This window comes from Perissodus microlepis, chromosome 7 (genome assembly GCF_051167445.1).
Source record: "Perissodus microlepis isolate ML-2025 ecotype Zambia chromosome 7, ASM5116744v1, whole genome shotgun sequence".
Taxonomy (NCBI): Eukaryota; Metazoa; Chordata; class Actinopteri; order Cichliformes; family Cichlidae; genus Perissodus; species Perissodus microlepis.
The window spans coordinates 58,025,954-58,040,734 of NC_140467.1; the positions used below are offsets into that span (position 1 = coordinate 58,025,954).

At 40.6% G+C, this 14,781-nt stretch overlaps 1 protein-coding gene across 1 annotated transcript in view; it reads right to left on the reverse strand.

The window, feature by feature from the left end:
* jph3b (junctophilin 3b) overlaps positions 1-14,781 on the reverse strand; it is a 58,750-nt gene that overhangs the window by 5,913 nt on the left and 38,056 nt on the right. Inside the window, exon 5 of the mRNA XM_084936246.1 lies at positions 12,379-13,343. Coding sequence (XP_084792372.1) covers positions 12,379-13,343 — 965 coding nt within the window. The remainder of the gene's footprint in view (positions 1-12,378; positions 13,344-14,781) is intronic.

A 14,781-nucleotide genomic window follows, 5' to 3' on the forward strand; every position in this document is an offset into this window, starting at 1 on the left:
CTGTGTTCAGCTTATCGCATCTTATATCAGTTCCACTGAAGTAGCTGTCTACGTAAGTAATCTGGGCACTACAGCGTTTTGCAGCTGCGCGTGCTCCCGCAGGCAGCAACTTTTTGGCACAACACCTGGAGCTAAGGGGGCAAAACAATCGCATGAGTGCTGCTGTTTGACTGAGGAACACTAAAGTTGTCGTGGTAAACCAATCACATGACCACTTCAAGATGACAAAGCAACAAGGTGATATATACCAGTTTTTAAATTGTGTTGATAGGCCACGTAAAACCAGAGTCATGATAAACAATATATACGCCTGTTTTTTCCTCAATAGTTTCGTCACGTTTACTGTCTAAGGACAGCGCTAGCAAGCACTCTCTGCTTATGACCAAAAAACAAGAAACAAAACAAATATCAGCCTGTTCGTGTTGATGGAAAAATGTAACATGTCGACCAATCAAAAATTATATGGCAACATGACATTTGGTTGTTTAGGAAGAGGGGGAAGTTTTAGGAGTGACGGTGAGAGAGAGAGAGAGAGATAAAGAAAGACAGCAGAAAAAGAGAGAGAACGAGTTTTGAGATGTGAGAGATTTGCGACGTTTAGCGTGTTTGGAGTGTGTAGTTAATGTGTTGTCTTGTGTAGTTAGTGTGTAGTGTTGTGGATAGTTTTGTGTTGTGTGTCAGAACAATGAGGCGACTGCTGTCTCCAGGTAGAAACAGGAGTGATACACCTGCTGCTGTCAGACCTGCAGGTATCAGGCTGTGATGTTCTCCTTCATAGTGGACAGAAATTATTTTTTTGGAGTGGCACAAATAATTTGTGTTGCATCTTATTGAATGCAGAACAGCTGATTGTTCTGTAAATAGTTTGAAATGGTTATTTAAAAAATCAAGGTAAAAGGTAAATGGATGCAAATAACTTTGTTGTTTGCAAAACTTGTGCATATGATTTTTAAAATTGACCATTTATATTTGCATTTAAATTTATGAAATATGATTCATTAAACATGTTTGTGATTTTTACAGTAAAAAATCTAACTTTTTCTACTCGGATTTTATGTTTGTTTGTTTTTTTTGTCTGATTTTAGATCAATTGTGTTAACACAGTATGTCAACATGAAAACATAACTGTAAATTCAGACACATGAGGTTGTGCTGAAAAGGATGATACCAAACAAGGCAAAGTAAATCGTTTTTAAAGGTCAAATGTAGAGGAAACATCAAAAGTGGTTAAAAATGGCCAATTATACCCTGGACCCCATGGTTAAAAGTTTTTTTTTAAAAGTAACGCAATAGTTACTTTTCAAGTAATTAATTACTTTTAGAATCTTGTAACTCAGTTACTAACTCAGTTACTTTTTTGAAGAAGTAACTAGTAACTATAATTAATTACTTTTTCAATGTAACTTGCCCAACACTGGCTGTCATAGGCATACACCCCGGACAGATCGCCAGTCTGCTGCAGGGCTAATACACACAGACAGACAACCATTCACACTCATGGGTAATTTAGAGTCACCAATTAACCTAATGCCACTAACTGCATGTCTTTGGACTGTGGGAGGAAGAGTTGATGGAGTTAAACCCAAGACCTTCTTGCTTTGAGGCAACAGTGCTAACCATTGCACCCCTGTCCATGTAAAATATGTAACCTAAAATAAATGTCACAGAAAAGAAACAATTTGAAAGGGCCAAGTTGCCTTTTTGACCAGCAGTACTTGAGAAAAGACCAGCAGGAATGGTGATGCATGTAAAAATCCAAAGATAGCTACTGGGTTTTACTTACATAGCTTCTGTTAACTGTTTTAAGCCTACCAGAAATTGTTGTGATCTCTTTGTTGCCTTGCATTGTGTTACCTGTCTTCTTGTTAAAGACTTTCAATAAACACAAACAGGAAAAAGATCGAAGGTGAAAACTGCACGTGAATATAAATACTCCATTTCTGCCTTTATCGAACAAGGAAACCTAAATTCTCTGGGAGAGTGAGGTCAGAGGTGAAGCTTGGCTGCACTACAGAAGCCTTGAGCTGGCGTCGCTGTGGTGTCTTGCTCAGTGATACTTCAGCAGATGCTTGCTGACAACCTGGGTCATGTGGGTGAAGGCCAGTCTTTCTGACCACCTGTACGCTGTGGGTAATTATGTGCAAGTAAAACGAGTATATCCACTGACACGACCACTTTTTCTCTTTTGCAAAATAACGCACTGCACTGGCATTAGCACACACAGAGCGGATTTTTACTCTTAATAAAAGATTTACCGAAAGAGGAGGACCTGCAGAAGACCTATGGTTTTAATTAAGTCTACCTCTGAAATAATTTTAACAATCGCTGCAGTGGGAGAGGGAAAATAGGACTCCGTGAACCTCTACACACACTTATTAAGTTGCATTAGTGCAACACAGTTGTAAATGAATCCGTCCAGAGGCTGCAAACAAGGTTTGTGCTGATCAACACAGCGATAGGCTTATCACAGATCTGTGTCATAAATGATTACCAGACCACAAGTGGATGATTCATCTGATGGCCTGGTTTTTTTTTGGTTTTTTTAACCTAATTTATTTAAAAAATGAGGTCCTTATTTGTGCTATCACACCACTTAATACTAATGACTTCCATATTGACACCCAACTTCTAAGAGCACCCTTTATAAAAAGTGGGTACTTGATTATATAATAGATTGGCCTTAAGTCTAATTCCTTCATTGGTTCTGGAGAACGTTTATTTGTAACTAGTATTTTCAATTAGTAAAATATATGGAACACACACCACAAACATATATCTTCATCCGCACAATATTGCTAAAATTAGAAATTTCATGCACTGTTTTCGCCAAGGCTGGACTATTCTAGTTTCTAATTATCAGGCTGCTCTAACAGCTCCCTACACAAACCTCAGCTGATCCAAAATGCTGCAGTGAAAAGACTAACGGGTACCCAAAAGAGACAGAGCATATTTATCCCACATTGGGTTCTCTTCATTGGCTCCCTGTTAAATTTAAAATCCTTCTCCTAACAAAGAAAGTCTTAAAAATTTAGGCCCATCATGTCTTAAAGATCTCATAGTATCATGTTATCCCAACAGAGGCTTTTGCTCTTACACTGCAGACTTTTTTGTACTCTAAGTAGAATGGGAGGCAGCGTTTTCCGCTATTAGATCCCTCTTCTGTGGAACCAGCTCCCGGTTGGGTTTCAGGAGAGAGAAACTCTCTCTAAGCTCAAAATAATACTAGATCAGATGACCATCAGCCATGTCTTAATTATGCTACTATGGGCTCAGCCTTCTGAAGGACTTCTCATCCTGCACTGAGCATTTCTCTCTGACTCCTAGCATGTTTACATCCCACTTAACTTTTACCTGTGCTCTCCCATAGTTCGTGTTTTCTCCCCTGAACCTGTTCGCTCCCAGAACCTGGTTTGCTCGGAAGTTTTTTCCTGTTCAAAGGGAGTTTTTCCTTCCAACATAAAGCACATTGACATGACTTTTATTGTGGACTGGTCCAGTATAAATAAAACTGAAGTGAATTGGGACTGAGCTGGATGCTGTGTGCCTCTCAAATGAATAGCTGCACTTTGTGGAAAACACAATTACTTGCTATCATGCTGAGAGTTAGAAGATTGATGCAGCTGTACTACCTGTGCACTGAAAACACCAGCTAGCGTGTCTACATTACAATATGTTTTGGTAGTAAAAATTTAGCATCAGTATGCATGGTGCATTCCAAATTTAGCCTCAATAAAAAAAAAGAAAGAACTGGACTTTTGTTTGAAGTCTTGTTATTTACACCATCACCACCAGCAGCCTGCCTAAACACGCTTTAAAACAGGTACAGCTCAAATTGTTCATATTTAATTAAACTATTAACAATTTTTGACAATTCTTATGGTAATAGTTGCATTGCATTTTTGCGATCTTTGCTCATTTCCAATTCTATTTTGGGGGACCTCATAACTACCTTAATGCAGCTGCTCAAGGCTTCCACAGTCTAAAACAGATGATTTTATCTCCCTTCCACCTTCTTTTAAGACAACTTTTTTCTGATTCCCTTCCCCTTGCAAACAAAGGGTCTGAATGGCAGTCGGGTGGAGTTGCAGCTAGAAATCTGTGCTTATGATCATCATATTAGGGACAGAAGCACTTAATGCAGAGCTAAGACTAAAAAACAAACTGCCTGAAAGTGGATATTAAGAGCAGTCTGAAGCCTGAGCGTATAGTTCACAGGGATATCTTATATGTATCCTGATGTCATTAATTGAATTTTTAGATTTAAAATGAGCATGCGACACAGGACAGAAAATATAGAAAAGCTTAATAGGTCCATAATTAAGTAGCTTCACTGTTCAATGATGTTTTCTGAACCACTTGATGTCCAATCATACCTGTCATTCTGTGACTACTATCCTGTTAATATTTACTTTTACGATGCCCAGCCTGAAAAAAATGTGTTTTTCAGACCTGAAATATTAACACTGGAGGACACAACAATTAAATTAATGTTTTTAATTAGTATTCATATAGCTATAAAAGTCTGCATTAAAGGCACTCGCTTGTTGGTAGACGCAACAAGTCACAATACGACTGTTTTTATCCGTCAAACTGTCCTACACGGCATCAAAGACAGAGGTTCTGATAATTAAAGCAGTGATTCAGTTTTGAGGTGATTTTGAAAAAATCCTTAACACAAGCACACAACATACGCCCCAAGCTAGTAACCTTGGTGTGCGTTTTGATCCTTATCTGAATTTTGAAGTGCACAGACAAAATATCTGACATAATAACTGCCTTTTTATCATCTTAAGAAATGCTGCAAAAGCACAGCCATATCTCTCCCACGCAGATACAGAGAGACCTGTTCGTGCTTTTATCACTTACAGGGGTTGACAACTGTACTGTAATGGTTTCTTTTGTGGCCTATACCAAGGAAGATTTGGATGAACTGCAGAGAAGCCAAAATACAGCAGGTGTGCTGACCAGGATTAGCAGGAGAGGGCAGATTATTTTCTGTAGTAGATTTGTCTTTTTCTGCTTCTAGTTTACTTTAGTGACTGATTACACGTCTATTTATGCTTTTTATTACACATTCCTGCTAATTTTTCTTTCATCTGTCTCGGGCTTTTCACCTGCTCCTCCACAATCTACAACTAAGACTAATAAAGAAACAGGTTTTAGTGTCTGGGATCCTCCAGAGGCAGCTAATCTTAAAGATATTTTCAGTGCTTGTCTCAGATGTATCCGCTAATATGCTTTTTATTTTTAAATGTAACTTTAATTGTTTACTTTTTAGATATCTTCGTCATCGAGTTACTAATGGTTGTAGTAGGACATGGGCCATGGGGATGCAGCTTCATGTAAATATGAGCCTATGGGATGCACAGAGGTTGGCTTCTGTGTTCCATGATGCTGAGTTGATGTTCTTGAGTGACTATTTCAGTCCAGAGTATTCATGTTAGAGCGGACATGGTAAAGAAAACACATCTTTTTTAAAGTAATTTTATTGTATGCATCTTTCTGTTGCAAACTTGTACAAACGCTTCATGGACGGATGTAAGTGATCAATCGACTGATTGATTTTGAGGGCCTGTGTTTGTGCTGCTGCACATCTGCATGCGGAAGTGGCCCCGGTGTCCATTCCCATGGCGTTCTCGCTGTGTATTTATCTGAGGTTGATAGTATCTGTGCATGCTGTGAACCTGTCTTACACAAATCTCACTTGCTTCTCTGCGGCTGCAAACACACAAACACACACGCACACAAGCACCCTACCTCCACCCCCCTTGTCACTGACACGCGCCCACTGATTGGCGCCGTTGGAGCAAGGCATACGCTGTTCCCTAGCAACAGAGCGCTGGTTAACCAATAGGGGGCCGTCTGTGAGGATGGGGCTAGTTTGCCAGTCTGCTGTTACTAAGGTGCAGAGAGGATTGCTGGGGTTCTGTGTATCTCTATCAGTGTGTGTGTCCATGTGTCTAAGGCTTCGTGTTTGCATGTAGCAGGTAGCAGCACACACTGAACTGATGAGCAACCGGCCTCAGCCACTAAAGCCATCACACTGCTGCAGAAAAATTCTGATTAAAGTGAGCAAGTTGTTTGAGGAGCGAGGAACTGTATTTAGCAGTTTACACACAAGCAAAGTGAGAGTGCGAGAGGGAGAAATGGGGTGCGTCCTTATGTGCTCAGTGAACGTCTGCGGCGTACGATGTGTGGTTTTCACTTGCTGATTTTCCTGTTGCTTTCATTAGCTAATGCCACGACCATATTATCACCCAGGATTAGCGTGGATGGGGCCATCCACCAGCCTAAGTCAAGATGAAGCCAAAAAATTATATTACAGCAGCATAATCCCTCCCCGCTCGCTCACAGTACAAAAAATCTTTCTTTATTTCATAAGGTTAAACCTTGTGCCTCTCCACCCGGATTATCTTAATATGTGGGATAACATTGTGTTATGTCACTGGGGATGGGATGTATCCTCATGACAGTGGGCAACAAATCCTTTTAGTCAAATCAATGTGTGGCAGTGACATGACAGATATGAAAAACGCTCCATTCAGCTGCTGTCCACTGATACTGAAGCCAAGTGGAGAATTTCATACTAAAATTCTGAGTAATAACTTATATTTTATGTAAACAACTTTATATGAAATCAAATTGCTTAATGTAAAGTGTAATGGGTCACTTATGTGAAACCCAAAGTTGTTCAGTGCCTTTTGGCTTCATACTTACTTGCATAAAACGTGTTTGAGCAGCAGAGTGTTTCCAGGAAATAAAAGTTTGATAAAATCTCTCTTTACTTGCCCAGCACTAAATTGCATGCAAAGTTAATGAACAGCTGGTGAACTCAGAGCCACCGTTCCACTTTCTTTACGGTTCAGAAACTAGATTCAGTTCAGACTTGAGGACAGTAGAGGGCGCTTGGAAGATAGTCCTCAGTGAATAGAAGTGAAGGTAGCTAAAAGGCTATAAAGACAAATAAGGTATCAAAACAATCTAAAACCAGAATAATGTTTATTTTCTACATGCTTTTTATGAAAAAGACAATTTCCAGAAGAAATGGTTATTTTTGTAAATATGGCAGGTCCATGAGTCACTAACTTACTACAAGTCCTGTAACTGTAAGAGAATGAGTGTTCCTGACGATATCAGAACTTATCTCGTTATAGTCTCTCATCGCAGAGTTATTAAGACATGCTGTCTGAATGTGTTCATAAAGGCCCTGAACCACAGACTGTACATAAAAGATGGACTTGGCCACTGTGGCATCACTCATTGACTTGTGTTTTAAAGCTGCTCTTATGGAGAATATCATCTTGGCTTTTATGCAGCTAGCAGTCATTAACACAAGAAGGTGAAGTGCTACATTATCAGCAAATGCTACACTGGTCAACAAGCATTTTTCTACTTGTGCTTTTACAAATTTTACTTGGTGACCCCAAATCTGACAACTGTTTTTATCTAGCATCAACAAAAAAAAAACATCTTTTTTGTTGTTGTTGTTATGATCTTCTAATAATTGGATAACTAGGATGACCAGGTGGGAATGCTGATGCGTTTTAGCATTTAAGAGTTACATTTGGTCTCCAGGTTTGGTCTTTGTGGATTCTGAAATTCATGAACTGATGCGTGATGCATAACAAGTTCAAAAGAAAACTGAAGCCAACTACATCAGCAGCATAGGACGGATCCGAGCAGGTTGTCCAGAATTTTCTTGGCAATCACAGAGCAGAGAATTATGCTGAGCTTGTGGATAACATGCTGAAATCATATCAGCTAATGAGTGCCAGACTGTCACTGAAGAGGCAGTTTTTACATTCTCTTGTTGACTTTTTCCCACTAAATCTGGATGACAGCGATGAGCGTGGGGAAAGATTAAACAAGATACGAAAGTGATAGAAAACTCATATACGGGAAAATTTAATTTGAGCATGATGGGTGGCTACAAAAATACTCAGTACCTCAAACATCTTTGAGCGCACTGACCACATTTAATTTTGAGCTAAATAGACAGAAATATGCTTTAATGCATCTCTGAATAAAACACCTCAAAAAAATTTTGCCAGGAAAATTTCAGCTACAGGGAGTGCAGAATTATTAGGCAAATGAGTATTTTGTCCACATCATCCCCTTCATGCATGTTGTCTTACTCCAAGCTGTATAGGCTCGAAAGCCTACTACCAATTAAGCATATTAGGTGATGTGCATCTCTGTAATGAGAAGGGGTGTGGTCTAATGACATCAACACCCTATATCAGGTGTGCATAATTATTAGGCAACGTCCTTTCCTTTGGCAAAATGGGTCAAAAGAAGGACTTGACAGGCACAGAAAAGTCAAAAATAGTGAGATCTCTTGCAGAGGGATGCAGCAGTCTCAAAATTGCAAAGCTTCTGAAGCGTGATCATCGAACAATCAAGCGTTTCATTCAAAATAGTCAACAGGGTCGCAAGAAGTGTGTGGAAAAACCAAGGCGCAACTGCCCATGAACTGAGAAAAGTCAAGCGTGCAGCTGCCAAGATGCCACTTGGCACCAGTTTGGCCATATTTCAGAGCTGCAACATCACTGGAGTGCCCAAAAGCACAAGGTGTGCAATACTCAGAGACATGGCCAAGGTAAGAAAGGCTGAAAGACGACCACCACTGAACAAGACACACAAGCTGAAACGTCAAGACTGGGCCAAGAAATATCTCAAGACTGATTTTTCTAAGGTTTTATGGACTGATGAAATGAGAGTGAGTCTTGATGGGCCAGATGGATGGGCCCATGGCTGGATTGGTAAAGGGCAGAGAGCTCCAGTCCGACTCAGACGCCAGCAAGGTGGAGGTGGAGTACTGGTTTGGGCTGGTATCATCAAAGATGAGCTTGTGGGGCCTTTTCGGGTTGAGGATGGAGTCAAGCTCAACTCCCAGTCCTACTGCCAGTTTCTGGAAGACACCTTCTTCAAGCAGTGGTACAGGAAGAAGTCTGCATCCTTCAAGAAAAACATGATTTTCATGCAGGACAATGCTCCATCACACGCGTCCAAGAAAGGGTATAAAAGAAGAAAAACTAATGACATGGCCTCCTTGTTCACCTGATCTGAACCCCATTGAGAACCTGTGGTCCATCATCAAATGTGAGATTTACAAGGAGGGAAAACAGTACACCTCTCTGAACAGTGTCTGGGAGGCTGTGGTTGCTGCTGCACGCAATGTTGATGGTGAACAGATCAAAACACTGACAGAATCCATGGATGGCAGGCTTTTGAGTGTCCTTGCAAAGAAAGGTGGCTATATTGGTCGCTGATTTGTTTTTGTTTTGTTTTTGAATGTCAGAAATGTATATTTGTGAATGTGGAGATGTTATATTGGTGTCACTGGTAAAAATAAATAATTGAAATGGGTATATATTTGTTTTTTGTTAAGTTGCCTAATAATTGTGCACAGTAATAGTCACCTGCACACACAGATATCCCCCTAAAATAGCTAAAACTAAAAACTACTTCCAAAAACATTCAGCTTTGATATTAATGAGTTTTTTGGGTTCATTGAGAACATGGTTGTTGTTCAATAATAAAATTATTCCTCAAAAATACAACTTGCCTAATAATTCTGCACTCCCTGTATAGTGTCAGACATATATTATATTGATTAAAATTTCAAAACGCCAATGATGTGTATCTCAGTAGCATAACATAAAAATAATCTAATTTCAGCAACCTTTAACTTTAATAGGTTTACATGCATGTGTTCTTAGAAAAATTCAACCCCATACAGTTACCGTAAAGGGAAAATTATCTGCAGAGACTTTAACCATTGTTTTAATCACACACTACATATATTATTTATTTATATTCTTTGCTCCAAAATGACCAGAAAAACTGGAAATGCTACTAAACAGGTGGACATTAACCTCTTCATAATCTTAATTGGTGTGGTTAAGATGGGCATTTTGGTCCCTCACATTTACTCTTTTTTGGGGCAGGTCTCCACTTCTGAACAGCCACACTGGAAGGCAGCGTGAAAAGCTGGTTGTCATTAAAGCACTGATGGGGATGTGATGGCATTTAGCACACATTTTCAGAAAGTCTCACTGGGGAAACACTCATGGTGCTTTTTTGGCTAGTACACACAAAAAGTGGCACAAATAGTTGAGTGATAAATGAAAGAAGAGTACTGTGGCGTACAATACTGCAGATAACGGGTGACACAAACACCTTTAAGGGTGATGTCACCCTTAAAGGTTAGTTGCCTGGATCCAGCCACTCTTACTGGATTGTATGATGTCATCTCAACAAGAACAAATTAAGTTGCTGAATTTCATGCAGATGCTACATGATTTAATTACGTTCACCATAGAAACATGGAATTATTTAGTTCAAATTACAAGTTTGGATCTTGTGCATGTAACAACCACCCAATTTCATTTTTTGAGTCGACTCACGAAATTCACAAGATCACATTAGATGTCAAACCACAGGAAAATCACTGGGGTTACAAGAGGCAGACAACCACACCGTGTATGCTGTTACTATTTCTTATGGTTTAACTAGTCAAGGACAACAACATAAAGCATCATCAAGCATAGCTTTCCTACTTTTGTTAAGTCTGTATTGACAGATTAATGCCGTGGTGGTTCGTGCTGTTGCCTCAGAGCAAGAAGATCCTGGGTTCAAATCCACAATGTGGCGAAGTTTGCAGTGGGTTCTCTCTGCGTACTCTGGTTTCCTCCACAGTTAAAAGTCATGCAGCTGTAAGGGTAACTGGTTATTCTAAATTACCCAAAGGTGTTGAAGTGCAAATGGTTGTTTGTCTCTGTATGATAGACTGGCGACCTGTCCAGTCTGTACCCTGCCCCTGTTACCCTATCACTTCCGCAGCCCAGATAAAGATAAGAAGATGGGTGGATTGGAAGTTGCTGTAAAAAAATTTTTGTTGAACATTATGTAATATGAATACAACATGTACTACAGACATATGTTACATTTCATTCATTCAACAAAATTATCATTGGTGTAACAAAAATATTTTACTAGTTCATGTAACAAGACTGACTTTTGATGTGCCAAAGTGTTTAAACAATATAAGATGAATTTAAATAAATCTAATTAGACTAACGTGGTACAACCATGTTGATTGAACAAAAGTCAAATTAATTGAATGTTAATATTAATATTATGTTAAACCTACACACATATATCGTGTTGACACAACACAACCAAGATGGATTAATATAACATGATTTGTTTAGATGGAATATAAGTGGCAAGATAAAATTACGTTCATCCAATGAATAATTTTTTTGAGTGCAGCCTTTCCAGATGTTGTGTTTTTTTAAATAGGTTTGTTTAAGTCATGATTTATGTCATGACTTTGTTGAGACAGGGCTGCAGAATCCTTCCGACAGGTTTAAACACAGTATTATATGAAGTTAAGCTTAAGCACATTAAGGCAATTCTCCCAAACAGACTTAGTGGAGGAACTGCTTCCACAGATATATAATTACTGAAACAGGTCTGTATGTTTCTTTCACATGGCCACATCCACAGGAATACGACAGTATTTATTAAGACGACCGGATTCAAACCAGAAGAAAAGTTTGTGTTACTGTTCAGTAAAACAAATCAAACTAATTAAAGAAATTGCTGACTCTGCCAATCTGCTCTGCAGCTGTTTGTTCCTGAGAATAATAAAAATGCTTTCAGCACAAATTTATCAGCACAAAGCGTGATAATAAATGAGAGAGCTCATCACGGTCAATGTGCATCAGGCACAGTATATGACCACAAAAAGCACAGAAACCAGAGTGGTGTACTATTGAGCAAGTTTGGCATAGGCAGGATTTCTGGGAGCTAAGAGGTTTAACTAATCTTAACTGAAGCCCAAATCATACAAATTTATAAAACTCTTGCATAAAAGCCCTGTGACAGACTGGTGACCTGTCCAGGGTGTACCCTTCCTCTTACCCCCTGTGCCTGGGAATGGTTCCAGTCCCCCCCCGGATGGATGGATGGATGGATATTGCATATAGCTGCTTGTGTCCTCTCTCATGCAATGCAACCCCACACACAGTACCCCAAAAAAACTACTTATTGTTGTTTTCAAGGCAAGGAACATAAGAGCTGAGTTTTGAGTTTTGTGCCATCAGAGGTATTTGTGTTGTAACAGTTTAGCTTTCAGGTCTGATTGCAACCTAAAGATTTAAAGCTGAAAAAATGGTCTGAAGAATCATTAATCTAACATTATAGCAGTCAGCTGTTATATTCCAGTGACTAGTGAAGCGCAAGTGATGATTTAGACGTTAAGTGCCAGAAATCAACAGCTCTGTGGGGAAAAAAATCCCTTGTGCCGTTTTGACCTCGTCTTTTAGAGCTGGTAAAGTGTCGGCGTGTAAGAGAATAAGACAGTCTTACCGAATTGCCTTTGCTCTGTGTGAGGCTGTGGTCCTGCTGCGTCGGTGTGATGGGGGAGGATTTCAGAGGGGGGGAGAGGGTGAGGTCCCGGCGCAGAGGCCGTGAGTCCAGCTTCTCCCCCTGTCTGTCCAGCTTGTGCGCTGAGTCCTTTCCCCCTTCCCTCCCCTCTTTCCCTTCCCTTCCCTCCCTCCCATCTCGGTTCTTATGCCTCTGTCGCTGTACGGCGTGTGAACGCCCCTCTCCGTGACCGTGCCTCTCCTCCCCGTGCCCATGGGGCTTGTGGGTGGTTGAGTCTCTGGGCTGTAAAGGCTTCATCTCCATCTCGTAGTTGCTAATTTTCTCCTCGTCCTGCTCCAGCAGTCGGCCTCCCCTGCCGTGCACGCCCCTGTGGCTGGACGTCCAAGAGGCAGATGAGGATGACTCTGTCCACCTGGCCTGTCTGTGATTGGAAGAGCTGTGCTCCCGCGACTTGTGATTAGAGGAGCTGTGTTTGTGTCCGTTGGTCCGGCTAGTACCTCGCCCACTGACCCCACCTCCTTTTGACAACATTCCCCTTCTTTTGTCTTCACTCCAGCTGTTGGCCCGTGGATACTCCCCCTTCCCTCCTCCACCTCCAACACCTTCGCCTCCCTCCATCAACACCTGAATTTCTGTCTGCTCCCCCCCCATACCTTTCTCACCTCTTTCTCCCCCCTCCCTTCCCCTGTCCCCATGGTCCACTGCGCTCTGCCGGTGGAAACGGGCACTCTTGGTGCGTTGCGACGGCCGGGCAGGTGGCGGCGGGGTGTGGGGTGGCGAAGACGAAGGCGGGCTGAGATCAGGGGTTGCAGCGTCGTTAGAGGGGTCGTCAGAGGCTGCGCTCTTCACATACAGGTCAGGACTGTCGGCCGTACCAGCGCTACTCGACAAACCCTCGCCCTCCACTTCGCTGGACACTTGACGTTTGGGACGCTGCACTTCCATACCTGCAGAAGACATCAGAAAGGCATTCAGGACGAGAAGGAGGAGATGAAGGAGTTGTGAAGGAGTTTTACTTGTTGGAATTACCCAATCTGGGTTTCTAAATGATACACCAGTATCACTGTAGAAAAAAAATACATAAAACTTGTATGAATAAAAAGGGGCTGTTGTAAAAACATGATGGGGTTAAATCTTACATTTACATAAAATATATCATTGCAATTCCAATTATCATATTCAACTGTTTTAGGCTGGTGAGTAAGTGTGACAACACCCACAGAAAATAATCCCACAAGTTGCACAACACTGCATAAAATCTCGTTACATGTGTAAAAATGACTGGGTTAGAGTGGGGGCTGAATTTAACACTGTCAAGAAAACAATACAATTTTCTTTAGACATTATGTTTGCAGTGTTTTCCCTACTCCATCTGCTTACAGGATTAAAGCCACTGGGCCAACAGAACTCTCATTTCTCCCACATCACCAAGAAGCCAAAGAGGAAAACATAATGATTAAAGCAAAAATAATTCATTTGATTTATTTAATTTAGCTGTGCATGTGCAATGTGGGGTAGACAGAGCACAGAGCACATAGGAGAGGAGACAGAAGAAGAAGAGAAGGGAAGTCATCAGACGACTGTAGCATTTATGGTACAGCAACCTCCAGCTGCTCCAGTCAGCATGTTGAAGTATTGTTGGGCAAAATACTGAACCCCAAATTCCCCCGATTCAGTGTATTCATTAGAGTTTCAGTGTATATGTGACAGAGGATACGTGCTCAAAAGCCCAGAATAAATGAATAAATGTTTGTGTAAAATGGGAAACTTTGGCTTGTAGTAAAAAAGCATTATTAAGTAAGTCTCTGTTTGTGCAGATCTTTGGGATTGTGGAAATTTAACAACACAAAAACACCAAAAAGCTAGCAGTGTGTAGCCCAATCACACAGTATAAGAGATGGTTGTAGGTAGATGTCACCCACTGGTTTGTCAGGTTCCTTTTTGATGATTATTTGGCCATAGGTCAAATGCTGACTGATTAAAAAGCTGGCTTGAACAGAAAAGAGTTGATGTCAAGATCTCTGCGAGCAGTAAAAACTACAAAACATTTTTCAAAAAGCATTTGTGGAATGTGCAAACAATGGTTGCAGTATTTGATAAGTATTTTTTGTAAATTATGACTTATGTTTTCTCCATAGCAGCCCCTAAGTGACGGGCCAACCAGGACACTGCCCCCTTCTGACAGTAAATAGCTACAACATGGGCACAGCAACTACGGACAAGCCACGCACAAGCATGCCGGGTTCATGGCTAGTGTATCACATTTGATACATACAGTTTTTGTGAGTTTTTGAGACTTTTACAAAAATAAATAAATAAATAAATAAATTGCACAATGCATTTTGAAACAATAGATTACAAAAAACATGACGGATGTACCAAATG